The sequence below is a fragment of the Struthio camelus genome, chromosome 21 (assembly GCF_040807025.1).
Source record: "Struthio camelus isolate bStrCam1 chromosome 21, bStrCam1.hap1, whole genome shotgun sequence".
In the NCBI taxonomy this organism is placed as follows: Eukaryota; Metazoa; Chordata; class Aves; order Struthioniformes; family Struthionidae; genus Struthio; species Struthio camelus.
In genome coordinates, this window is record NC_090962.1 from 3,246,196 (window position 1) to 3,271,818 (window position 25,623).

At 43.1% G+C, this 25,623-nt stretch overlaps 1 protein-coding gene across 35 annotated transcripts in view; it reads right to left on the bottom strand.

Annotated features, from left to right (window-relative positions):
• Nucleotides 1–2,329: 2,329 nt before the first annotated feature.
• Nucleotides 2,330–25,623, bottom strand: part of MIB2 (MIB E3 ubiquitin protein ligase 2) — a 50,756-nt gene continuing 27,462 nt past the window's right edge. For 11 of the 35 annotated variants that reach the window (XM_068915997.1, XM_068916005.1, XM_068915999.1 and 8 more), the window contains 14 exons: nucleotides 24,827–24,969; nucleotides 22,728–22,835; nucleotides 21,462–21,566; nucleotides 20,099–20,261; nucleotides 18,916–19,049; nucleotides 16,862–17,010; nucleotides 16,099–16,255; nucleotides 15,229–15,383; nucleotides 12,821–12,947; nucleotides 11,559–11,789; nucleotides 8,351–8,529; nucleotides 6,284–6,468; nucleotides 5,415–5,480; nucleotides 2,330–3,524 (listed from right to left, as the gene is read on the bottom strand). In XM_068915997.1, coding sequence (XP_068772098.1) covers nucleotides 3,283–3,524; nucleotides 5,415–5,480; nucleotides 6,284–6,468; nucleotides 8,351–8,529; nucleotides 11,559–11,789; nucleotides 12,821–12,947; nucleotides 15,229–15,383; nucleotides 16,099–16,255; nucleotides 16,862–17,010; nucleotides 18,916–19,049; nucleotides 20,099–20,261; nucleotides 21,462–21,566; nucleotides 22,728–22,835; nucleotides 24,827–24,969 — 2,144 coding nt within the window. In that variant the 3' untranslated portion in view covers nucleotides 2,330–3,282. Of the gene's footprint in view, nucleotides 3,525–5,414; nucleotides 5,481–6,283; nucleotides 6,469–8,350; nucleotides 8,530–11,558; nucleotides 11,790–12,820; nucleotides 12,948–15,228; nucleotides 15,384–16,098; nucleotides 16,256–16,861; nucleotides 17,011–18,915; nucleotides 19,050–20,098; nucleotides 20,262–21,431; nucleotides 21,567–22,727; nucleotides 22,836–24,826; nucleotides 24,970–25,623 lie in introns of all 35 variants that reach the window. The other 24 variants (XM_068915991.1, XM_068915989.1, XM_068915995.1 and 21 more) reach the window with 3 other exon arrangements.

The following is a 25,623-nucleotide window of genomic DNA, read 5'->3' on the forward strand; positions in this document are numbered from 1 at the left end:
AAACCAACATTGCTGCAAGGTACACAACTGTACTTCAGCAGATGGCAGCAGAGTGCCCCAGGGAGAACAAGGTGTTCCTGAGCTCATTTCCCAAAGAGCTGTCACAGTGTAGGTGATAAATAAACACCAAGCAGAAAGTTACACACCATCCACACCTTATAACCAACCACAATATTTGTCTTTTGTCTTTTAAAGGAGCGTTTGCCTGACATAGAGACATCTGCTTGCCTCTCTTCAGCCTCTTGCTGTTCTCCTACGACCAGCAAGAACACCAGCTGGTAGCAAGGGGAAGGAACAAAAGCGAGGAACATACTTCCCCATCTTGGCCCCTCTTCTCCTCACTTATAATTTGTAGCTAAGTTTAATGCAGCTCCTAATCTCAGTCCAGGCTCTTAGTTCTTTCCCTGCTTATAGCAGATATCCCTTTCTTCTCATACCTCAGATTCTAGTCTGGATTGGAGCAGAGAAAGTTTTACAGGCTGGGCCAGACTACACAAGAGCTAGCAAGTACATGAAGCTAACCATTTCACCTAGTTTGGCACTCAATTGCCCTCAAGACACTCTGTGATCCTGGCCCTCCATGTTAGCAGGACTACAAGTAAAGATAAAACAGCAGAACCTTTGCTCCACCAACACTTCTCCAAAGCCTCAGATTCCCATGGAGCTGAACCAGCCATGGGGCAAAGCTTACCAAAAACAAACCTGGCACATACCAGCATTGGCTTGCCTTCTGATGTCTCTTATCCCTCTGGCTTCACTGACCATCTTGTTTTCTCCTTGTTGCAGTTCCCTACTTCTTACTGAGAAAATGAATGGGTCAAAAGGGTGCCTAACAGATTAACTCTTGCTCCTAAAACATCAAAAGCAATCACAGCAGGAACAAGGAAATGCAAGAATATAATCCCAACCAGAAAGCTACGTTTACAAACTATTTCCATAGTTCTAAACATAGTTCTAAACATAGTTCTAAAGCAGGTGTATTATATTGTGCAAAATTCCATCTCTAACTTGGCCTTTCAATGAATTTCACATATACAAACAAGATCATGAGATCTTGAAAGAGAACTTGTATTACAAGGAAAAAAAAAGTAAAACATGACACTGAAGGGAGCTCTTCTTTCCCTAGAAAATGTCTTTAATTAGTTGGGGAAAAAGTAATTTTTCATTTTCCACAGCAGCTATAAAGCTTGGAAGTTGAGGGCTGCAGTCTTCCCACAAACTTCTTTCTTTAGGGAAAACAATCACTTTGAGGCCTATTCTTCATTTAGTATGTGAGGAAGTTATTAGAGGAAAAAAAATAAAAAAAAAAATCAGATGCTCCCCATTTTTTCCTATATATACTGACAGAGTCTAGGGTAAGACATGAGAATAAAGCAACAGACATTGAACCATTTCTCAATTCCTCCCACTTCCACAAAAGCCAACATACATATATGGTTAACATACATAAGGTATTGATTAGTTTCATCTGTGTAAATTGCTTTTGGATTTGATGTAGAGGCTTGTGAAAGAAACATTTCAGAAAATGCTCTCAGCATATGTTGGGGTAATATATAATATGGAAAATTATTCACTTGCAACAAATAGCAGTAAAAACAGCTCTTAAAATATCATGATGGGTAATGATGGCCCCTTAACAGTCCTTTTCATTTGCAAACTTTTTGGGGAAATGTCTGGTTTATTCAATAAGGATTTACCCTAACATTAACTTCTAGGAAATAAGATTAATAAAGTAAATGAGTGTCTGCATCTCTGACATTATCAATGCTTGTTTTTTGAAATTCAGTTTTAACACCTAACACCTTGTTTAGCTGTTAAATATGATCCGACCAAATAATTATTGGGTTAAATCTGAATATTTGGAGGAAGATTATCTGCAGGAATTTGGAACTGTGACATAAAACTTTCTCAAGACACCTGAGAACCACTACTAAGTAGTAGTAGTAATAATAAATAAATAAATATTCCTTTAACTACCATATATTGCACAAAGTTGCAAAATTTCTTTAAAAGATGTCACCTCTTTCCTAATGAATAAAGATAATAGAGGAACACAGTATTTTTGTTTGATTTAAATATTACTTGCAAGGTGTAACAAACAGCATACTTATGTATAACTGTGTCAGAAAAGACACACACCACACACACAAACATATACATAAACATACACACAGGCATGAACACTAGCCCTACAGGTTGCCACTTCCGCTAACAGTTACTTTACAGGATAGATTCACTGGATAATATTTCTCCAGTCAGCCAGTAGGGTAGGAATTACAATACAGCTGGATCCATATTTCAACTATTGTTTGCACATTCATTTTAATGCTCAGGAAAATATAAACTTTATTTTATTAAGTTTTGCTGCAAAACAATGAAACAAAAATGAAATTCTTCTTCCTCTTCCTCATTTCTTAATTACTACTATTTGTTTTCCTTACACTTTGATTGGAGTTTTTTAACACCTGCCTTTGGCATCATGGATAGAAAGCTCAGGAGTCTCTGAACACACAGCTGCGGGAGGGGGGAAGAAAGAGTGTCACTTAGAGGTTAGAAGTACTTCTCGCAACAACATATTTTCTCCAGTCACTGCTCACTACTTTATCTCTAAGGCACACACTCTGTCTCTAGGATCTCATTACATCCAGATTTGCCTCTGTCAGTCCAAGATCTTGTTGAGCTGATGAGGACTAGTTCAGAGAGTATATTGTCTTAGGACGCTATCTTTCTACCACTGACGGGCCCCTGGGAGGACTGAAGGCTGTGACTGCTCTCCTCTGATATCTCCTCATGTGAAGTGCAAGAATATTGCTTTGCCATTGCTTGCAAAGGTATGAGGTATATCCTCCCATAGCATCTCCTTTCAGAGCAACACAAGGCTGCAAATCTGACACTGCAGGGACAACAAGATGCAGTCATTGGAGTTGGATGCTCTTGCAAACATCTGCATGTCAAAGTCTAGTTGCCTCTGGTCTGAAAGTCTCTTCTGCCTTCAGCACATGGGTCAGTGTCCTTTATTTCACATCTTTCTGATGGATCAGGAACACAGAGAGAGGGGCTGTCTGCCCTCAAGCACCACTCCTTGCATGTATAATATTGAGACTGGAGGGGACTCCCTCTGCTTCTACCCAAGTCACGTTAGTTATTTGCTTCTTCCCCTTTCAGGATGGCTTTGCATGTAACCAAACACATCATACAGACCAGTGCTTCTCATCTAAAATGCAAACCAAAAGGAAGTAAAGGAGGGAGGGGGGGGAGATGGGAAGAGAAGTAAGCATATCCTTAGACAAAGATCTGAATCCTCTCCCGGATAGCCTGCCGACAGATAGGACACACGGTCAGGGCTGTGCTGCAGTCTGGGCAAGAGCCATGTCCACACTGGAAGACCAGTTTGATTTGGTCATCAATGCAAATCGGGCAGGTGATGCGCTCTTCCATCTGCCGGTAGCGGTTCTGCAGCTCCTCCATGAGCTTCTTCTGATCTGTGGATTCAGAGCTTGGGCTGCACTCCACCTCGGTGCTGTCTGCAGGGGTGGGAGGGCAGGAAGAGAATTAGTGGCTAGTGTGCTCTGCCTCTTCCCTTATGCAACATGTCTTTAATTAGACTTTGCCCCTCAAGAGCAGCAATTACATCAGCCTAAACTCTCTTCACTGAGCCTTATCCAAAGATTCCTCAGACAAAAGTCTAAGATTTGTTGGTGGGTGTTGTTGTTGTTGGTTTTTTGTTTTGTTTTTTTTTTTTTTTTTAAATAGGCTGGCCACTGTTGCTTTTCTCTATTCTGTTGCTCAGCTTTTTGTGCGTGTTTGTTTTTTAAATAACACACACAAAAAAATCTGGTATGTCCTGCCTTGTTGTTCTGCAATATGCTGCTGCCACCTTGAAGCAAAAACTTTCAAAGGTGATTGTGATGCTCTGGCATACAGGTCCAGGAATCCTTAGAGTACTGTACTCCATCCTCTCAACCTCCTGTTTACATCTGGGATGCAAATTTTTGCTCAAGTCTTTCAGGCCACAACAAGAAGAAACCATGTGAACTCACCGAAGTTGACTTCTCCATGCATCAAGCTACACAAATAGAATCATCTAGTCAATTTTATAGGCAAAATTAAGTGGACCTTGCAGAGATATTTGGTTCTAAATCAGATGAAATGAAAGAATCCCAAGTGCTGTTCAACTGCCAACTTAGGTAAATAGAATCCTCCTGGTTTCAGTTTAACACAGCCACTGTTCATCTTCTGCTCCTAAATCTTTGATTAGGTAGCTTTACACTTTGATATAAGTATCCCTTTCCCAAACATTCTGAAATTAATTATACCTCAGTGGTGCAAGAAGTGATTTCAAATCCATAAAGTTGTAGCAAGTTTGGGGATGGGGAGCATGCTAAAGACATACATTGTACACATCACTGACAGAGAAGTCCTGCTGATACGCTCAGAAACCTGGCTGTTCCTCTTGCGGTGGAAATCTGCATACAAATCTCTCATCCGGAATTCTGCTCTCCTCTTTGATGACGCTTTGCGGCTCACAGCAAAAACAATGCTCCTGCCTACTGGCAGGTAAACTTGCTATTTTTTGCATTACGAAGTTCCAGAGAGGATTTCTGGCTTAGCTAGCTGTGTATGTCTGATGCCATGTGACAGATTCTTGGCTTCCCTATACTTTTGTCAAAGGCATCAAGTCATAAGATTATAGCCTGATGCCAAAGGCATACATGAAGCTAAACCAGCAGCAGCAGGACACGCAATTCCTTTTCACGTGCACAAACTTGCCCTAAAAGTCATCTCAGCCACAAAGACATCCACTCTCAGGTGCTCTATTGAAAAGCTTCAGTGGACAACCTGGATTAATTCCAAGGCCAGTGCCAACATGCTACCAGCTTGCTGCTATGTATAGCATTCCCCATTCTGGACACCGAGTAACAAGGACAGAAGAAAATCCCTGCTTAAAACTGAGCTAAAGAGCTTTATCAGAGCAGTTCAGCTCAATGATTCTTAGATAGTTGTCTAGCCCCAGTCCTGCACAGGCACTGTAATCCCAGGCAAGTGAGAAGCAAGGCTTTCACAAGAAATAATTTTTGCTTTCTCACACATTTTCACTGTTAAATCACTGCCTACAAAAAGGGTTACACTGACACACGGAAGACCTGACATTTGCTTTCAGTACACAGAGCAAGTCAAGCACAGGACAAGCTTCCTCAAATATTCTGTTCTGTCTGTGCAGCTTGAGCTTGGCCTACGACAGCTTAGAGTTAATCTACCTTTGCCTCTCTGAAGCTAGTCAATCCAACATACACACAAAATCAAGCCCCTTCCTTATGTTTATTTCACTGAAGATAATTGATGCTGCCCAAAATTAACACTGTGAGGGACCCTTCTCAATCTATGGCACTGTACTGTAGGAACAGCAAACATACCTTGTTTGAGTTTTTTAGTTATTGTCACTTGACATTTGATGCACTTCTTCATTCTCCTGGAGCACTCTACCACAAATGAGACAAGAAGAGATTACAATTAAGCCCACTGGTACCAGAAGCAAGAAGAAGAAGATATACTCAAGAATATTAGCTTTTAAAAATCCTGAGTATTTCCTGGATGACAAAAAGATTGCTTCTGCATGGAAACGAGGAAACCACCTTCTCTTGAAGGTCTCTTAGTTTAGTCTGTCCTCTCCCAGTAGCAAATACAACACCCTTAGCTCTTCAGTGCTCTGTGCCTTAATAACAGGATCATAATGCTAGCTTCTCCACTGGAACTGCTGCACTGTTGCTGCAAAACAGCTCTTTGCTCTGAGGGAAACTGTAAGGACTGCATGCCAGAGCCACATCCAAATGCCCTGTGGTCAGACTGAGGTGGCCTTAGCAAGATAACAGACTTGCTGACATGTTTGAGCAGGCTGCTGTTAAAACAACTGAAATGTAAACAGATAACTACAGCCAGAGAAGAGGGAAATCCTTCTCAGGAGGTTTTGATGGAGAGAGCACTTGCCAGCTAGAACTGAAACATCTGGCCTTCCTTCTGAATCATCCACGGCATCTATAAGCTCAAGCTAAGCTGCCTGGGGTCCCCATCAACAAATGCCCAAAACACACTGTGCCTTTCATAGATAGCTTTGGGCATCCCATCTAAGAGGATGTTATTGAAATCCTGCCAGGGTTGTTTCAGGTCACAGCTCAGTAGCTTTGTGTCTGAATGGAGCCTGATTTATGAGAGTCCAAACAGGGAGGCTAGCTGGCAGAACAGGAGATGGGGGGGAGGGGGAAGAGCAAAAACAGAACAGACTTACCTTCACACACAATACTGTGCTGGCATGGGAAGAAATGGATGAGCAATGCTAGCTCTGAACAGACAAGGCACTCTGTGGGGGCTGCCACACTCGAGACACTAAGGTTGGTCATCGTGTTGGGGGTGGTGTGCACACGACGGAGGCTGCATGTGATGGCTGAGCTGTCTGAAGAAACCTGCTGTTCCCTGCAACCATGAATATGTGATAAGATTTGAGCCACATACTCCAGGTACCTCTTCAGTAAGCACATAAAATTGCATTGATCCCTGGGGCAAACACTCCACCTGCAGACAGTGCAGCAGATATTCATCTAGCATAAACTCTTGAACCTTCATTACCCTTGCTAGGGCCAGCTCAGCCTCTAGTAGCTGGTATGCTGGCTGGATCTAACTAGCAGCAGCAGCTGCCACAGCAGCAAAAAACCCAACCAACCAACCCACCCCCCCAAAAACACTACCCAGAGGAAAGAGCAGGTACAACTCATATTTACACGAGTTGAAACTGCCCTTCTGTATGATGACTAAGGTCTTGATAGTACATCCATCTGCAGGGAGGAGTCAGCCTTCAGGACCTATTTAAAAAGGGTAACTCTGAGAAAACTCTGTACTTACATACTCCTGAAAATGGCCTGGGGCAGTTACCTGTTTGTGAGTTTGTCTCTTGTATAATACAAGCTCTGATTCAGACTTCTATATCCTGACATTACGAGTCCCAAACCCAAAGCCCTTAACATCCAATCTGTCCATTACTTTTGCTGCCAGCTGGTCATCTTGCTAACTAGCTCTGCTGCCTAAACTCTTTAATTGTTTGAACAGAAGGGTCAATGATGCTGGTTTTACTAGCAAATGTCTACATTATTGCCAAGAAGTCCCTGGCCTACTAGGAGTACTGTGAAGAGGAATTTTCGGGTCTTTTGATACAAAGTCAATAGGTTTCTGGGCAGCAACTATTCTCTAGCTTCCTACCACAGTGGCAGAAGCTTATTTATAAATGCATACACATCCCCAACACCCTTCTTTTAGACCTCTTCATTTCAGTCAAGCTAACCAAGCAGCGTAAGAAGACACAGCTAAATAACCTCTCCCAAGGCACCTCACTAATGTCCTGGCAGCTCCTGGGACACATCATGAGGTACCTCAGGCCTATGACCTAACATGCAGCACCCAATCTGCAGTGGCTACCTTAACTACTTGCCTGTGCAAATGCACACCCAAACCTTCCAGTCAAACTTCAACACAGAAATTGAAACCAGTATATTGCTGTGAGAAATGTCAGTTTGAAAGAACTGGCATTTTAAGCAAAAAAAATACTCAGTCCAACATATATTTCACTGACAAAATCCCTGTGAAAGATGTTTAAAGGAACACATTTCACCTTGTATTTACAATGGAGTAAGATGGTGGCCAATTACTGTGGCTACTACATGCTACTTCCTCCAATGGCAACATGACTGTGGGTCTGTGCCCTCAGATAAAACAGACCTCTGGTTTCATGTTTGCAAGCCAAAACTCAAACAAATGTTTCTCAGAACCTAAGATAACGCCACCTTTGACTTGCCGTTCTCCCCTTGAAACTTGCTCAGCTATTTCTCTTATCAGTTGAAAAATAGGCGTTTATCCAGCTCTGGAATAAAGTCTGTGGATTCTGATGCTCACTCTTTTGTTGGATTTCCTCTCTGCTTAGGCTTTAAATATCTAACTGCAGAATGCAAGGAAAGTAAAACAAAATCTAGAATTACTGTGCAAGAGAGAAGCTGCTCTTGCCTTCAGTGGAAAGTCTTCTCAGACTGCCTCAAGGCTCTTTGCAATTCAAGAGCTTGAGTTTGTGTGAGCAGTATTCATCTGCTGTTGCCATCTGTTTCAAATAGCAGTGTACACCCTGAAAGAAGAATGCAGCTAGCAGCCAACTCCAGATGAAACAGGAGGTGCTCAGACTGACATCCAACATGTTGCAGAGAGGCTACAATCCCTTCTGGATAGCCACGTGCAGTGACACCAAATAGCCGTGGGAATTCTCTGTATTTTGCAGGGAAGTACACTGTGAACAGTATCTGAAGACCTGGCCTACCTGAATTTCTGCGAGAAGTCTTTGATGATCTGGACAATCCTTCCATCTGTAATGAGGTCTAAAGGAGACTTTCCACGATGGTTGGCGTAATTAATATCTGCTCCTTCTTGTGCTAAATAACATGCAATTGCAGTTCCAACATTCAGCTCCACATTTCCAAGGAAGCCAGAAGCCTGCAGCTAAAGGAGGATAAGAAACAATCTGTATTACTAGAAAAAAAAAAATCTCTATTGTCTAGCTTTGCTCTGCATCAAATTCTGAAGAGTCTTAATCCTTGTACTGGCAATTTGAGAGTGCAATTTTGCACTCCTATTTGTAAACAAAAAGATCCTTCAGCATGTAAATAACAGATTCATATCTTCCATTCAAAGAGTGCAAAAGACTGGTCCTAACTGGTGCTAATTAATTACTAATCATGGTAATAGGCATTCCTTTCTCCAGGTGGTGAAAAGTGCTATTCTTTAGAGTTGAACTGTTGCAGCCTAGCTGTTTTTTCCCTTCTACGCTATGGTTCAAGTCAGGATGCTAGTTTCAGAGCATGTTTGAATAAAAGTAGATGAGGCCAGTATTCCAGAAAGCTGTTGTGGAGTTCACTGCAAATAACTGGCAAGCTTGATATACTGGGATACTTCTAAACACTTATGCCTAACTCAATACTGAGGTATCGACCTAGATTAGTGCTTTTACAGGGAAGAGTTGCCAAAGCAGCCTTACAATGTAAGAAGCCTGCAGAATATCCTTTCATCCTCATCTTTTTCGCTTCAGTACTCATTCATTTGCTGATTCCTCTTTGCTTTTTGATCTTGGGATGAGGAACACTGATTACTTCTAGGGAAAAGAGCCATGAGAAAAGTAGATGAGATGCCTCCTTCCCATCTGTGCTTTGTTGGCCAAAGTTTCAATCAGCAGACTTTTGCTTTTTCAGTCTTTGGCCTCTTATGTGTTCAGTTGCACTGAGGAGGCACTGTGAAGACACCTCAGTATTCGGAAGTACACTGAGGACACCAAAGCACATATTAGAAGACGAACAGCTAACGTATGGAGCCCTGTGTGGCAGCTACTTAAAAAGTCAAGCTTTTGTGGACCTGATCCAAATTCATTTGAAGTCGACAAAAATTTTCCAATGACTTAAAAGACCAGGACATGTAGATCACAGCATGTAAAATCAGAGGGGAAGCAGCTGCACATTTAGGCCAAAATCGCCATCATCCTCCTTCCTACCTTCTGCCTTATGGAATCTAGACATTCCTGTTAAAAGTATTGGAAACACCATGTCCAGACCCCTTGCATAGCTCTTGGACACACTGCCTCCAGGCCAGCTAGCAACCTTCCCCAGCACATGCTAACACCTAACAGCTAGTAAAGCTGCTGTGCAAACTGTCACTGAGTTGCTAAAACCCATCCTTACTGCTGATCCCTTTGCTTGAACCTGTAGGTAGAGAAACTCAGGAATCGTTACTGGTAGACCATTTTTTTCAGTGTACTATATAGTCCACCTCAATGGAATCATTCTGATTCCATTCAGAATGTAAAATTGATACTTTCACTCATGGTTTGCATTGCAAATCTGGTGTGTGCACATGCAGGCATATTTATGGATGGCAGAGCACTTTGAAGGGCTAATTTAATATCTTTGCCAAAGAACCAGACTAAGCTTCCAATACTTGGCATATCACGTGCTGATTTCTAGATCTAAAGCCTTTCCTGAAATGACCTGTGCTCAAACTGAGGGAGAAATTCAGCTCTTCTGCACCAAATCAGCCACAGTCTACAGGCAAATTTTAGGCTTGAGCGTTAACAGAAATGCAGAAAAGCACTTTTTCCACTGCACTTGTGGTTTTGTAAATTGACAGATCCTGCTTTGAACTGGCTAGAAAACAAGAATAACGTTTCATTAAGAAAGGTTAAAGTGTTGTAATTTGTTTTTGCTCTGCATTGAAAGATGGAAAAAGCAGCAAGGAGGGAAAAAATAGGGATACATTCTCCTCTGACCATTCCCCACAGAATACCCTGTGGAAGGCAGAGTTTCAAGCATATTCTCCAAATAAGGCAGAGTTAGGATTCAAATCTAGGTTTCTCAAAAGAGCAGGCAAGTACTGTAGCTATTGTACTATGTACTCTTACAAAGTGGACTACTTAACCTTGAGAAATCCTTCTGACAAAAGCAAAGTCAAAAACATGTATTTCCAAGGAACTGTTTATACCTATTAGCGTCTTCCAAAAAGTAAAGTAATCGGGGAAAGTCCCAACCAATTCTTGCCTGAAGAACCTATTGGGGGGAGCCAAAACCTCCTTCATTATATGAGTACGTATTCTACATAGGAGAATTGTAAGGTGTTCCTTTCTCCAGTAATCTTGAGCCTTCTAGAAAACCATTTCCAAGCTCTGTGGCAAGAAGGCAGACCGAGAAGCAGATACAATACTCTTTGCCTTCTATACCAACAGGAAGGCTGGAAAGAGCTTCCTTGGGTGAAAGAACTTTTCTTGTCAATGTCCATGCCTTACCTGAAGAAAGTCTAGTATTGATGACGTAAATCTGAAACGTGGAGCTGAAGTGTGGGACCCACTCTTTTGAGAGGTTCTCTGCTGACTTCAGGGAGGCCAAGACGTCCTCCGGAAGCTTTAGACTGGGACACAGGCTAATACTTTTTTATATCCATGAATATAGAGCAACATGGTGAAATCCAGCTCAGGCTTTCCAACAAGGTAGCCTTCATCACATACGATATGTCTCATCTCTCACCTTCTGCTCTACATCTGCAGATAACTGGGGTGCTTGTGCTTAGCTGTCCTCATATTCTCAATACCATCAGACAGAAGGGAATTGGTGTGGTTCTGGGGAGTGAATTAAACCCAATGCTGTTGGCTCTGCAACTGGATGCACGAGCTTTCCCATGTCAAGAAAGGAGTGCACAACACTAATAAAAAATATTGGGGAAGACAGGATGAGTTGGTGTCTATGTGAAGTTTCATGCTAAAAAGCCAAGCGTACCCTCATACCACAGAATTAAGATATTGAGGCCTCAGAGGACATATCCACTCCTTTCCCACAAGCGAGCAGGTTTGTTCCCAGCTCCTTGTCTGGGCTAGCTGTACACAATTTTCCTGCCTTACTTTGCCCCCTTAGGTCCCACCATCTGCAGTCATTCCAACATTGTCAAGCGTTTCCCTGCCCTTGGTGCTGGAATTTCTGCTACACCCGGCTCACCTTGGAAAGGAGGGACAATCCCATCTCCCCTTCACGCTTCTCCATCATGACTGACATTAGCTGCTGCCGTTCCAAAGCAATGTGCATGGCTGTGTCCCCATCCTCATCCTCAGTATTGACATCACTGCCTTCACTGACCAGCAGTTGCACCATCTCTACGTGTCCCTGGATGACAGCCAAGTGCAGTGGTGTCTGGTTCCTGTTGTTCTTGAGGTTAACATCACAACGACCCTTGAACAATTGCATCAGACAAAGAGAGTTGTTGCTGCAGAACTTGGCTGAAGAAGAGTGCCGCAGCCATGGTGCTTGTTAAAGCCTCAAGTATCAATTCCATCTTCAGGACAGAGCAGTAGAGAGAACTCCAAGAGAGCGCTACATGATCCTGCCCTCTGTGCCTTGGCCACAGAGTCCAGACATCTCATATATCAAGTAAAGAAAGGGAGGACCACAAGCCCAGTGCCCAAGGTGACACACAGGTAACGTTTTCCTAGTAATGAGCTGGATGACAGCTAGTCAATCTCCTGACACTTACAAACAAATTCTGGAACTACTCCAAGCAGTCATGGCTTAGCTCCTTTAAAGTGATACTGATTCCTTGCTACCTGTTGTGCTTTAATTCCCCCTCTTCGTTTGCACCACTGAGCAAAGAAGAGAAAAACCTGTTGAAACCTGGATCATTCTGCCTTTCCGCCAAATCTGCGGGGGAAGGCGGCAGCAAGGGATTAGAAACACGGAGAGCATTTAGAGGTATGGCTAGGCTAATGCAGTGATTATGTCAGAAATAAAGCTATCACAATACAGTAGTTAGTGTTCACAGACATCTCTCCACAACAGCACTCATTTATAAAGCCATTAGAGCCTTGGTGTGGTGGCCTGGATCCCCATTATAAAGGTGGAGAAACTCAGACAATGAACCACTGACAACCCGAAACAAAACCCAGGAGTGCTGACCTGTAGTTGCCACTTTCATTGCCACTAGCATCTCAAAGCACAGATAGATGCTAGCTTTGACACCACTAAAATCAACAGCAAAATGCCAGTTAGCTTCCCATCCTTCAGTTTATTTTCCTTACTAAAGGAAACTGCTCCCCAGGAATATCACCAGGAATGCCAATCTCTGTTCCTTAAAGTCTGGGCAGCAACGGCAGCTCTTCAGAGAGACAGAGACATGTTTATGAGTCCAGCATTAACCTGATATGCTTCGGAAATGGGGGCTTTTGGAGGTGGAGAGTTAAGGGTTTTTTGTTTTGTTTTGCCTTTACCTCTTTGATGAGAATTTCTGCCACTTCTTTGTGATTATTGAGAGCAGCAAGGTGCAAGGCAGTGAAACCGTCTTCCTTTTTGGAGTCAACCAACTGTCGAGCTCTTGCTAGAATCTTCTTTACAGCTCTAGAGGGTTGGAGGTTAACCAGAGACAGAAGTGTTATTTTATCAGGAAGGGGGGGGGGGAGGGGGGAAAAGGAGAAGAGACAGGCCTGCCTCTTCTGCTCGGTAGTTATGAATGCTGCTCTTCACGTTTCAAGAGGCAGCATCCTGAGCTGGCAACTGTGATGCAGAGAGCTACCTCCATCTTGCAGATTGAATTACAAGAGTAAAACAAAAAGCCCTCAGTTATCACTTAATGAAGTAGCGTAAACCTCACTTTGCCGTTGAAAATAATGCATAGATTTATCCTTGGTAGAATCCCAGAGGCTCTGACTTATGCACCCTTGGTAAGTTAAATATTGTGTTTTCAAGTACAGATTACTATAATCCTTCTCCTGTCCTTCCATACATAATCCCAGACAGCTAAGAAGGCTATCCAGAAGCAGAAGGATCCCCTAGGGAACCAAGGGAGGTAAAAGAAAGTTGGGATGGGGAAAGCAGGCAGTGGTTTCCTCTGAATGCATGAAGGAGGGAAGGGGACAAGGAATGCAACAACTATTTAAACCCAAGAAATACATAATCAAGCTTTTTTTTTTCTAGCTATCTAGAGCTACATCCACTGTCTTCTTACTGGTAGACAGCAAGCATAAGTTAATATCTACAAAAGCAGTAAAAATAAAGTCCAGATGCACACAATGGCTTGTAAAGATGCCTCAAGCTGTATCTTTCTCCATCAACACAGAATTTAGTCCCACATCCTCACCCAGAAGAGCCAAAATCAATGCCGCCAACACACTAGCCATAAGCAGCTGCTGAATGAGGAACTCTAGGATGGTTCTTATTATAACGGGCTGTTCAAGGAGGGTTGGAGTGGCTTTTCACATGCCCTAGTTTTGACAGATTGCGCCTTCTATGTTAATTTGGTATCAATGATTCAATCACTCTCCCACGATTCCTTTTGCTTCGCTTGGAAATGGATGAAAAGCTTTCTCCTCACTGAAGCAGATCTGGTCTTCCAAAGTAAGGGACCACTGAGAGCTAGGCACGTGAAGAGAAGTTTTCTTGGACATCTGAGACCTCAAAAGTAAAATAAAACAAAGCCTGCCATTCTATTCCTCTTCTGTTCACTGACGCATTTGTAGGATTCTCTTAGATGAAAACTGTGAGGGAAAGCTTTCCCTTGCAACTCTGCCAGTGTGGACACAGAGTATGGCAGTTTTCCCACAGAAAAACTTCTGTGGGCAAGAGGATCTTTCCACCACCGTGTCAGCATAACAGTGTCACAGAGAACCACGCTCCTCTCCAGTGTTGCTACACTTGCACGCGTTTCCAGGGGAGGCCCTGCCTTAGTCTCTCTTTAGGCATCGGAACATAGTTTAGAACAGACCTTCATTAGCAACTTTAGTGAGGCAGACCTTTAGATTTCTCTGCTGCCTTCAAATACTGCACATATTGCCAGAAAGCTTGCTACAGAAAAGTAGCATAGACTATCTACAGCTGTTTTTAGGACACCAAGCTGTGTGTTCTTGTACAAATCTCCTATTTTTTTGAGGTCTGGCAAAACTTACATGGTTATGTTGGTTGCTTTTCATGGCTTGGAGGCACAGCTTATTCAGTGCACACAGGGCACAGAATAAACAAACAGAACATTTTCTACTGTTTTTCCTCCTTCAAGTCTAATACTCATTAGGAGAATTCACTTCTCTCAGGGCTACTCTTGTCTAATGCTTTTGGAATACTAAGAATATTTTTCTGATTTCAAGTCCCTTCAATATCTATAAAGCTCTGTGCAGAGCTAACTTGAAGAAACACAGAGAAAGCACAGGAAGCTGGAATTTAATGGGCACAATCCTAGACTTGTATTGCTGAAAATGTGTCACTTTGAGCTAGATGATCTCAGCCTTTCCCTGTCCCTTACTGAGAAACCACTTCTGCAGAGAATTAATACATTAACATAAGAATTGAAAACTAGAGCGACTAGAGGAAAAGACCTTTCAGATTGAGCTCATCTCTTTCTGCAAAAGCAGGTATACTACACAGCAACTGACACCTGTTCCCCCCCCCAGCACCACATGCACTCTCTGCTCATGTCCGACATCTGAATTACTGCTAATAGAGCAGAGAATTCACTCCAAGCCCATGATGGATGGAGACTTCCTCTATCTCAGATGGGTGCTAACCTGCTAGGATTCACAGCTGTCTCACACGCATTCTCACAAGCAAGGCTTTATCACTACCTGGTCTCAGAGGGCCCTAGCCAACCTGTGGGTATCCCAGGAATGTATACCATGGTTTGTTCACTTACGGTTTGTTGCCTTTCAGAGCAGAATAGTGGAGCAGGTTGAAGCCTTGACAATTCTGGACAGTGAAGTCAATGTTGGGTACTTCAGTGAGGATCTCAATGATGACCTTGTAATCAGCAGTGATGGCATAATGCAGGGGGGTGTCTCCCTGAGAATCCTATACAAGGAGACCAAAGCAGAGCACAGGTTACCTCACAGAGCGTTGAATCGAACAGGCCACCCTGAGGGACTGTTTGAGACAAGAAGATACATAGTGTCATCAGGTTACATCAACTCCAGGCCAAACATCCAGATGTCACTAGCACCCGTAGCAGTTTCATAACCTGCATGAAATCACTTTAACCGGGTCTTGAGTCCGGCTCCTGAGTAAACAAGTGCTAATACTCCTAAATAGCTTTGGGAGACTGACCCAGCAAAGTCCAGTCCCATTATCATATGCATGTGACCTAAAAACAGGCTAGGTCCAATTCACCACTGCCCTTTGGGTCCCTAAATGCCAGTCTGAAAATCCTCACCCGTTCTTATTGCTGGGAACAGGGGTGTGTCAACATCATACATTAGCAGCAGGCCAGCCCTTGCTGGAGGGCTGAGTCCAGCACAACAGAAAGTGCTACTAGATTGAGCTGAGCAGACCCACAATGAAGGGCCAGACCCAAAACTGAAATTTCAGAGTACTGAAGTGAGAGGAATACTTTCCCTGGGCAATGAACAGCAGTATATTTTGTTAAGAGAATGAGCTTCACATTCCACTAAACAACAAATGGTGCAAGATCATAAAGGCCCCCTGTGCCTGCCTGCCGTCTGCCCTTCCCTCCACCTCCCTCCCGTCCCCAAAAAAAAGAAAGAAAAGGACACCCAAACGCAAAACTTACTGGGAGGTTGACATCACAGTTGAGCTCACAGAGAGCCCGCACCACCTCTGTGAATCCTTGATTAACAGCAACATATAACGCTGTGCACTTTGCGTTGTTCAACAGGTCTGTGCTGGCTCCTTTACCAATAAGCACACGGGCAACCTCAGCTTGATTTCTGATTTAAAAGCGTGGAGTAGGACAGATTAGATGTCATGCTGTGCAGATATAAACTCTCCCCCCCTCTAAGGCAGCAGAATTTCTCGATTTTTGTATCCTTTCCACTCCATCTTCTCTCAGTATTAAAAAAACCTTCCTAATTTGTACTCTAGAGTCTGCACTCCATTAGTCTGGTTTAAATCGGCAGTAACCTCCCGCACTCGATGCTGATGAATTCTCCCCTAGTAACTGCCAACACCATTGTATCTTGCTCTAGAAAATATATGCACTCACAAAAACAAAAAATTCCCAGCCAAACAAACAAAAAAAATCCCTACCAAAAATCCAATCACCTAAAACTTCTTATCGTTTGTTCTGATTCCCCCCGCCAAATTTCATAGCATGGGAAGTGTCCTAGCTGTGGAAGTTAGAGTAGCACATTAAGAAACTCACCTGTGGCCCTGAAGCTTAAGGGCCAATTTCTAACAAGGAGTAAAATCAGAGCAATGCCACGCTCTGCCGCACCCTCCTCACAAAGACTGTTCATTTATATCTACACAAGTCCTTTTATAGCCCCCCTAGGTCTTGTATGAGATAAGCCATAGCAAGAAGAAAGATCTCCTACCCAAAAGCTGCATAGTGCAGCGCTGCATCCCCCTCTTCATCCCTTAGGTTGACAGTTGCATGTGCCTGTAGCAAAATCTTCACCACATCCAGATGTCCCTGATAGGAGGCAATTTGCAGGGCAGTTCTGCCCTGATTCTTTGTGTCGACCTATAGGAAGAGCAGAGGCACAGCAAACAGCTGCTTAGGAAAGAGCTTAATTTGCGTTTAGGCCTCATCCCTGTTACAGAGCAGGCCTAGCAGGATAAAAGTTGTTACTTGTAGAAGAGTAGCATGCTCAGAAGTGATAAGTAGAATCTGCGCCCCCTTGGACCAGGCGTTTTATGCACATCAATTAAAATGCTGACCTTGTCCCAAAATATTTCTAAAGGGAAATGGACAACGCATTAAGTCAAGAAGGGAGAAGGGAGAACACAGAGCTGGAAGCTGCACCTCTGACACCAACTACCTCTAGGCCTGCAAGCATGATATTTGACATTTCTGCCAACAATTTCTTTCCCAATAGGAAAATGCATGAAGAGATCAGATTAGCTTTGCATATGGCTTTGAAGATGCCAAGTCCCTGTTCTTCTATGTCACTCTAGGTACCATATTGGGCACAATGGCTGGAGGGTAAATCACAGTGTTGAAGCCCTACAATGAGATTTTTCAAGAATTAAAGGAACTGAAGAGCGAAGAAAGGCTATATGAAAAGAAAGACAAAAAGAAATGGAAGCTACTGAAATCGATAGGAGACTAAGGAAAAGAGATGAAGGAGCTGGCAAAGCCTCAGCAGACTGGCAAGCAGAACAATTTTGTCATTCCTGCAGCTGGCTCTACAGCGGTCAGAACAGCAGGACAGCCAATACTTCCTTTGGCTCGCTCAAAATGATGGGTAAGCCAGTCAGGCAAGGAGGCGTTAAGAGGCCAGCGTGTTATTCCCCCATTTAACACAAGAAGGACAATGCTGTTAAGCTGGAAAACCCTTCACAAGCAACTCCAACTTGCACTGCTAAGTGAGCCTCAATTCCAGCCTCCTCTTGCTGTTTATAATACTCTAATAGAAGTAATGTGATAATGTATTCCTGACTCTTGGCACTTTCTTATTTGAGACAAGTTAGACAGAGTCATGGGTGGCTGGCTATTTAATCTATTATATATGCTCCTTCTTTCCTTCCCATCTCCAGAGGCCCCATTCATTTTGTAAGTAAAGAACCAGAGCTAATATCAGACAAGCAGCCACTAAGTCAGCTTCACAGAGGTTCCTTCAGAACCAGTCCTAGTGTTCAACAGCAACCCATCCACCTGCTCCTGCCTGCCATGCACTCACAGCCTCAACAGAATTTTTGTTACCAATGGCTCCCAAGGACGTTGCTGAAATACTTTGCTCTCTTTTTTAAACCCATTACAGACTCTGTGCCCCTCACTGAAGGAGCTGAGATCCTCTCTAACAGGCAGCTTCAAAGAGAAAAGATATGAGTAGTTGTAATCCTAGCAGTTTGGCACCCCGTAAGCATATAAGTTGTTCAGCAACAAGCCAAGCCTCAGTCCCCTTCCCCCTGTCTGGCTGACCCAGCCAGACATGAAATAAGACACTGTACAGACACACACAGCGTAAGAATCTGGACAGCATTTCTCTTTTCCTTCTCCGACTCCAATAATTCCATTTTTGCAAGGTCATCTAAGGACAGATGCATTTTATTTTCAAAAACGAGCCACACTCTTGGACATCCTGCCACTATTTTCATATACAAGAATATCTCTCTCCCTAACTCTACAGGTGCAGTGTCCATACAGAAAGTCTTCTGGAAGCCAGCTTTGGAAACAAGCTGTAAGGACTTAACTGCAGCTCAGACTTAAAGCCACACATTGATGCCATAAGATATGCACATTTAATTTACAGACTAAATCCTAAATTGCAGCAAAATCATTTCCCAACTGCTACTACCCAATACAAGGATTTAGAAATCTATCATCTCTCTTCCATCCTTTTGCCTACTCTACCACAAAGTTTTATACCAGTATTTTAAAGAAGCGCAACAAGAATTAACCATTAAGGATGTCATCAAGACTTGCCTTGTCTGGGTACTTCAGAAGGAGCTCCCGAACTTTAGCTGCATTGTTGAGTGCTGCCCAAATGACCAAGCACCCTGCATGGTCTGATTCTGTCTTCTGGGACAGCAGTTTCTCCAGAACAGTGATTAAAGTACCTGGACAGGAAAAAGGAACAGCTGCAAGCTACCAGGACCGAAGAGCATGTGCACACGCATGTGTGCACACGTGTACAACCTGCAGTTGGAGCAGTACGGCTGTATAACCACAGTATTGGCCTGCTGTATCTCTAATACCTAGCTCACACAAAGAGCTTTACAAATTTGCTACTTTCACAGCCCCTTTGCTTTACAAGCCTGATGTTCTGAGAACCCAAAAGATACTGGAGACCATGCTACAGAAGACCAACCCAGAAAAACCACTAACAAAAGTCAAATACTCTAAAGAGGAACGCCGAGCTTTGGGACAGATGTCATTAGGAGGAAATACGGGTCCTTTCAGACCTGCTCTCCAATCACAAGCTTTTGAGCGCTTGAGAGGACAGAGGTGTTATAGTCCTCCAGGCAGAGCAAAGTTAAAGAGCTTGGGCTCAGGTAGAAGTACTGCATTAGGTCTAACACAGTTTATCACCAGGTGTACTTGAGCAAACAGTCTACATAGCAAAGTCAAAAAAAAAAAAAGCAGTAGGAGTCTTCTCCCCCCCCATACGATCCTAACCTCTAAAGAAAACAGGTACGGTGGGGCTAGAAAAAATTTTATCAGCAGACGTGCAAAATAAAAAAATCTCCTCTACACAGCATGGGATCTCAAGTCCAATTTCAGGGTACAATGGACAAAATGCTCCTCTTTTTGACAGAATTTCCACCCAAGGGACCCGGGAGTATATCATAAGCATTCATGGATTAGTATCTTTTATCCTCCTGCAGGAAACGTAGCAGGATGGAATAGGAAATTGAACAAATCAAGGTGGTAGCAAACACTGAGCGTAAGGTAGTGCCACAGGTAGTACTCATGAATCCTAAATCCTGTGTTTTCCTCAAGACCAGCTTTGCTTTCCCGATAGAGCATAGGTTGGTTTTGGTACTCCATCTGGGAAAGGACAAGCAGCTGGAGTTTAACACTGACCAAAGAGTGGTGCTGTTGTTACACCAGAGCAATTGTTTCTCAGTCCTTGACAGAAAAGACCTCTCCCTTCTCACTAGCTCACTTTTTGATTCCTTCGTGTTCTCAGTTGTCATGAGGTTTGCTTCCTCATCTCTCTGATAGGCTGTCAGGCAAGCGGGGTTAAATGTCCAGGACTGCCCTCCAACTGACACTCTCAGGTCTCCATCCCCGTACACTTTGATCACTTTGCCGATGTGCCCTAGGGTCTGCAACGGGAAGAGAGAAACAATTTTTAGAAGTGAAGATGCAGCATTCTTTGCCTTTCAGAACCAATACAACGCTTCTAAGAGTGGCTTCACAGGCAGTACTTCTGTTGTGTAAAGAGAAGCACTAAACAGTGACACCTCTGCAGACAGCTCCCACTTAAGCACTTAAGAGGGTTTCAGCAGTCTCTGTGTTACCGGTTACACACACAGAGGATTTCCCAGACACATTACAAATGTCTGGAAATGAAGCTGATTAAACAACAAAATGTGATGTCCTGAGAGGACTGACAAAGCTGGGATTAGGAAAGGTTTCCTCTGTGCATTTAACCGCTCCTGGAGGACGTCTGTATTCTGCCCTGTAGCCACACTAGTTTGATCAGACCATTTTTCCAGTTGGACACTCTTCCCTGCTTCATTTCAGAGAATTAGGAAGGCCAAAAGAGGACATGTTTACTCTGGTTACTGAATCCTCTTATTTGACTCTCTGGTAGCCAAATCCTTTGTCAGATTCCCCACCAACCCACTTTGCTTTGGATGCTGTCACAGGACTACTGGAGCAAGTCCAGGGAAGGGCCACAAAGATGATGAAGGGACTAGAGCGCTTCTCATAAGAGGAGAGGCTGAGAGGGCTGGGACTGTATAGCTTCAGAAGAGAAGGCTCGGGGGGGGGGGGGGGGATCTTATCAATGTTTATAAATATCTGATGGGAGAATATAAAGAAGATGGAGCCAGATTCTTCTCAGTGGCACCAAGTGACAAGACAAGCAACGGGCACAAATTGAGACACAGGAAATTCCATCTGAACACCAGAAAACACTTCACTGCAAGGGTGGTTGAACACTGGAACAGGTTGCCCAGAGAGGTTGCAGAGTCTCCATCCTCAGAGATATTCAAAACGCAACTGGACATGGTCTTGAGCAACCTGTTCTAGCTGACTCTGCTTGAGCGGAGGCGTGGGACTAGATGATCTGCAGAGGTCGCTTCCAAGCTCTTCCACTCTGTGATTCTGTGACTATATTACCAATAGACAATAGCACTAGGCAACATTTCTTTTGCAAGGCCTCAGCAGTCCCGGAAAGGTTTGTGCACTGACTAACCAGCAGGGAATACTAGAGGGCAATGCAAGCCCAATCACCACTACTAATTGCATGAGAAAACTCAGGAAATTACTGGACTGTCCTGGAACTGACGTGCACTCACAGGTGCCATTTCATCTGTCCATTCCCCATGACCAAGTTGGAATCGCTTCACTGTTTCCATATCATCTATCACCCGGACAACATCACCAACCCAAAAAGTGTTGAGCTACAAGAAAAAGAAAGTCATAAGCTTTTGGGGGATGAAGCCAAAACCACCACCACACACACAAGCCCCTCCATCCCTCCCCCGCCAAATCTCAACCAAACAAGAAGCCCATTGATGCAAAAAAAATGAGGCATTACAAAACAGAAGTTTCACAGGCAAGAAATTCATAATCACTGCACTGCAAAATAAGCATAGTTCAAGGGTTGAGAGATTTCTGTTACAAGCAGGCAAATAATTTGGGATAGAACAATTTTCTTTTCTTTCTTCTTCAAAACGTTTATAAGTAATACCAAGATGAAGCACACAAGGAATTTCCCTTAGTCATCTCCTCACCATACCAGACTCAGCACTGGAGATTTTAATTCACTTTAAGGGAGTTAAATCTTTGGGAAAGCAGAGTTTACCTGTACTGATCCTTTGCCAGATGCTCCCTCCCTACATTGAGCTAAGAAGGGAGCACTGTGAAAACACACTGTCCAGAGCAGGCCAGTTTTGTGCAAAACAGCCTGACACTGCATTTTCCATCTTTTTTTTTTTTTTTTTAAATAAATACGCCGTAACCTTTTTCAGATCTTTCAGAATTTTAGTCTTCCAGCAGCCCTGTCTGTTTCTAATAGACATTTCAAGCCATCAACCCTCCAGAGAAGGCCAGAGCCAACAGCTTTAAAAATGCAGACATAAAATCAGAAGAGATGGATTAAAGACTCAGGCCATCCAGAACGGTCAGGGAGATGTGTGAGAAAGAGACAAGAGACAGAACAACATGGAGACAGGAGAGCAAGAAAATAAAATGAAATGGAGTGATATGGAGGAAGGTACATCACAGATGAGAGGCAGCTGCAGAAGGATGAATTATTACAACTCTATTGTTATCAGTCTTATAAGAAGCTGAAATCCAGAAATAGAATTCACCTTAAGAACTTCCAACACTTAAAATCCAAAAGATTCTTCCTACTGGACAGCCTAGTAGCCCAATTCCCACAGTCTGCAACCATCTGGCTTAGCTTTGATGGCCTGCAGGAAATTCAGCCCGGCCCTATTGCTTTTAGAACAGCAGCGCATTTCTTTGGCACTTACTTGAGACACACTGTGTCCTAACACAAAAAGCTGAATTGATGGCCATTCCCTGCAGCATTGCTGGTTCTGGCCAAGCTCACCTACCTTAGTCAGAGCTCCAGGGTGAAAAGTCCAGCGGGTTTCACTGTTGAACTGGACCCTCACGTCCCCTCTGTCCGTGATTCTGTGCACAGTCCCTGTCTGGCCAATGAACTTTTGATAGGGGAGAAAACAAAAACAAAACAAAAAACAAACAGAGGAAAGCCTCTAAATAAATTGCAATGCTTAATAGTGGGGAAAGCAGGCACCCAAGGGACAAGTGGCTAAATGAGTCACACTAAATTAGTCTCTAATTCACAGAGTAACAGTGCTTCCAAACCTGTTTTAATGACACACAGTCATTTACTTTTCTGCAAAAGGAAGAAAAGACTGCCTAAGAAGCTCCTTTCAAGTAGCAGCATACTGGGGGGAGGAAGGTGATAGGAACACAAAGTGTGAAAATGCTTGAAACTTGGGTCACATATCAGCCTCATGTTTCCCAATGACAAAGGTGGGTAGAGACTACAACACAGTACTACAGTATAATACCAGCAAGGCATGCTTTGAGAGAAAAAAGGGCAGGAGGGAAGACTACAGAAAATAAGATAGTGTTATGTGGTGCAGTACTCTCTTGATTCTGGCAGGCCTGAGTAGCTGACAGTTTTCAAGGAGACAAAAGGCAACAGTTTCTGACATGAAGGGAAGTTACTGTTTCTCTGTTTAATATTCCCATTTAAACCTACATTCAGTAACAACAGAAACAAGCCCAGAAGTTTAACGATGTGGCAGACTGTCTTAGCTACACAGTAGCAACTCAAAAACTATGGTTTAGGGATGAAGGCCTCAGCAAGAATAAGAAACTCGTGGCTCAGTTGGCAGACTACTTAAAAGTTTATGTCAGATAAGGATAATTCCCTGCCTGTCAGGCTAAAGTAGAAACTGATGCTCAGTTAATAGATCTCTGCATTGAGCCTGAAATGACATAGTTTGGATTGACCTTTTAAAAGCCTGACTTAGAAAAGACAGCTTACCTACAGGGCAGGTTGGGTTAGACTACATATATTATGTGTCCGTATAATTTTATAGTACTGCTTCATATACCAAGGCTTCAGGGGAGCTGCCTCAGCATTAGACCTGCAGCTTACTCGGTATACCAACCCAGGTGTAGCAGGTTTTTGGGCCACTTGTGGCTATATACAAGCGCTTTCATTTTAACTTTCCCTCCTCCTCCAAAAAGACACTTTTACAGAGGTGACTAATATAGGTTCAGAAATAGATCTTACTGCTGCAATGATGAGTACCAAAACGTAGTTTTGCCTTTCAGTAAATCTAATGCACAACAGCAACATTGTCTTTTTCAGCGTGTGAAGGTAATTTAATCTATTTTCAGCAAGCTCTGTGGACTATTAAAACCCAAGAAAGCTAACTTAAGAGAAATTAAAAGTACAAAATCTTTTGATTTAAAGGGCAAATTTACTCATTTAGGTGTCATCATTTCATCTGAATGTAAGCTCACATCTAATATTCACAACCCCCGAAGCTTTTGATGGTAAAACTGCCCCTTGAGACTCTACTGTAGTAATAGGTGTCATTTCTTTTTTCATTTCCTCTACTGTCTAAGCTTATTTAGACAACAGGTGACAACAAACTGATTGCTCTTCAAAACAAAGGACAAAACAACAGGCTAAGCTCCAAAAATGTCATGTGGGCAGAGAAGTCAGCCATATCCAAGGATAAAGCCTACTGCTGATAACACAACCTTCATTAGCACTAATGCATGCTATAAAAGAAGCTAAACAGGGAACAAACCCAAAACTCCATGGAAAAGATCACATTTGAAAACAAACAAACCAGCCAAGAGTTTTTTGCACTGGCTCCTGAGACTTTGGAGCAGCTCTTCTGGCCCAGCTCATTCTTAGAAATTCTGCAGAGCTCCACAAGTCTCTTCTCATACAATACAGATTTATCTGAACCTAAAACCAAATCTGACTTCAGTGTGCTACCACTGAAGAATCTATATTTATTATTTGCTCAACACAACATAGTAACAGAAGCTATTATGTTACACAACGATATTCTGGTAGCTTCCTAGCCAGTGGTTACTTCCGTAGTTGAATATAGCGACTGATAAATTACTCAAAGAATAGGAGCAAGCAGAAACATACCTCAGCCATTTTAGGATTCCAGCCACCATGGCCCTCTTGCATCTCCCGCAAGATGTCAACATCCAGCAGGCATTTCACTTTGTCCCCATGCTGGAATGGATGCCTGTCTGTGCTTTCTTTCCTCTGCAATTCAGCTGGTTTTCCTGAAGAGCAGAATGACACTATTCACACACATGCAAGGTGCAATAATATGCTTTGTCTCTCATTTGGCCTTTTAACAAGGGTTGCAAATTAACATAAGCTTAATTGGAGCAGAATGATGTAAAAATCTTATTCTACCTGAGGAGTACACCCTGCACACTCTCCGGGGCAGCATTACGTAGGACTAAGAATATTTTGCTCCCACTAGATAATGCTACGAGTTAAACATGAAGTAGTTCCCGCAAGACACAATTTTGTCCTTTGCTGAAGGAGTACGCATTTGAAAGATGCCTCTCGTGATGTCAGACTTCAGTATGTGTTCTTAGTGATTCAGGCACCCAAAACTGTTGCTCAGCAGACACCCACAGAGCACTCAAAATGAGTTCTCTTCCACAGGTAGAGAAAGAGCTTGCTTTGTGGAGTACTTTATCCTCATAGCCTTTCTGTGTTCAGGTGCCTCATTCCTGGAAATAAGCTCCCCACCTGATCATTCCCTTCCCTGATGCTCTGGTCAAGTTACTTAAGGAGAGACAAGAAAGAGAAAGATCTGATTGTGCTGCTGCAAAGTTAACAACAGTCCTCTTTGTTTTATTTCAGGGGAGCAAAAGAAGGCCCCTAGCACCTGATTCAAAGTACATGTAAATTACACCTCAGTC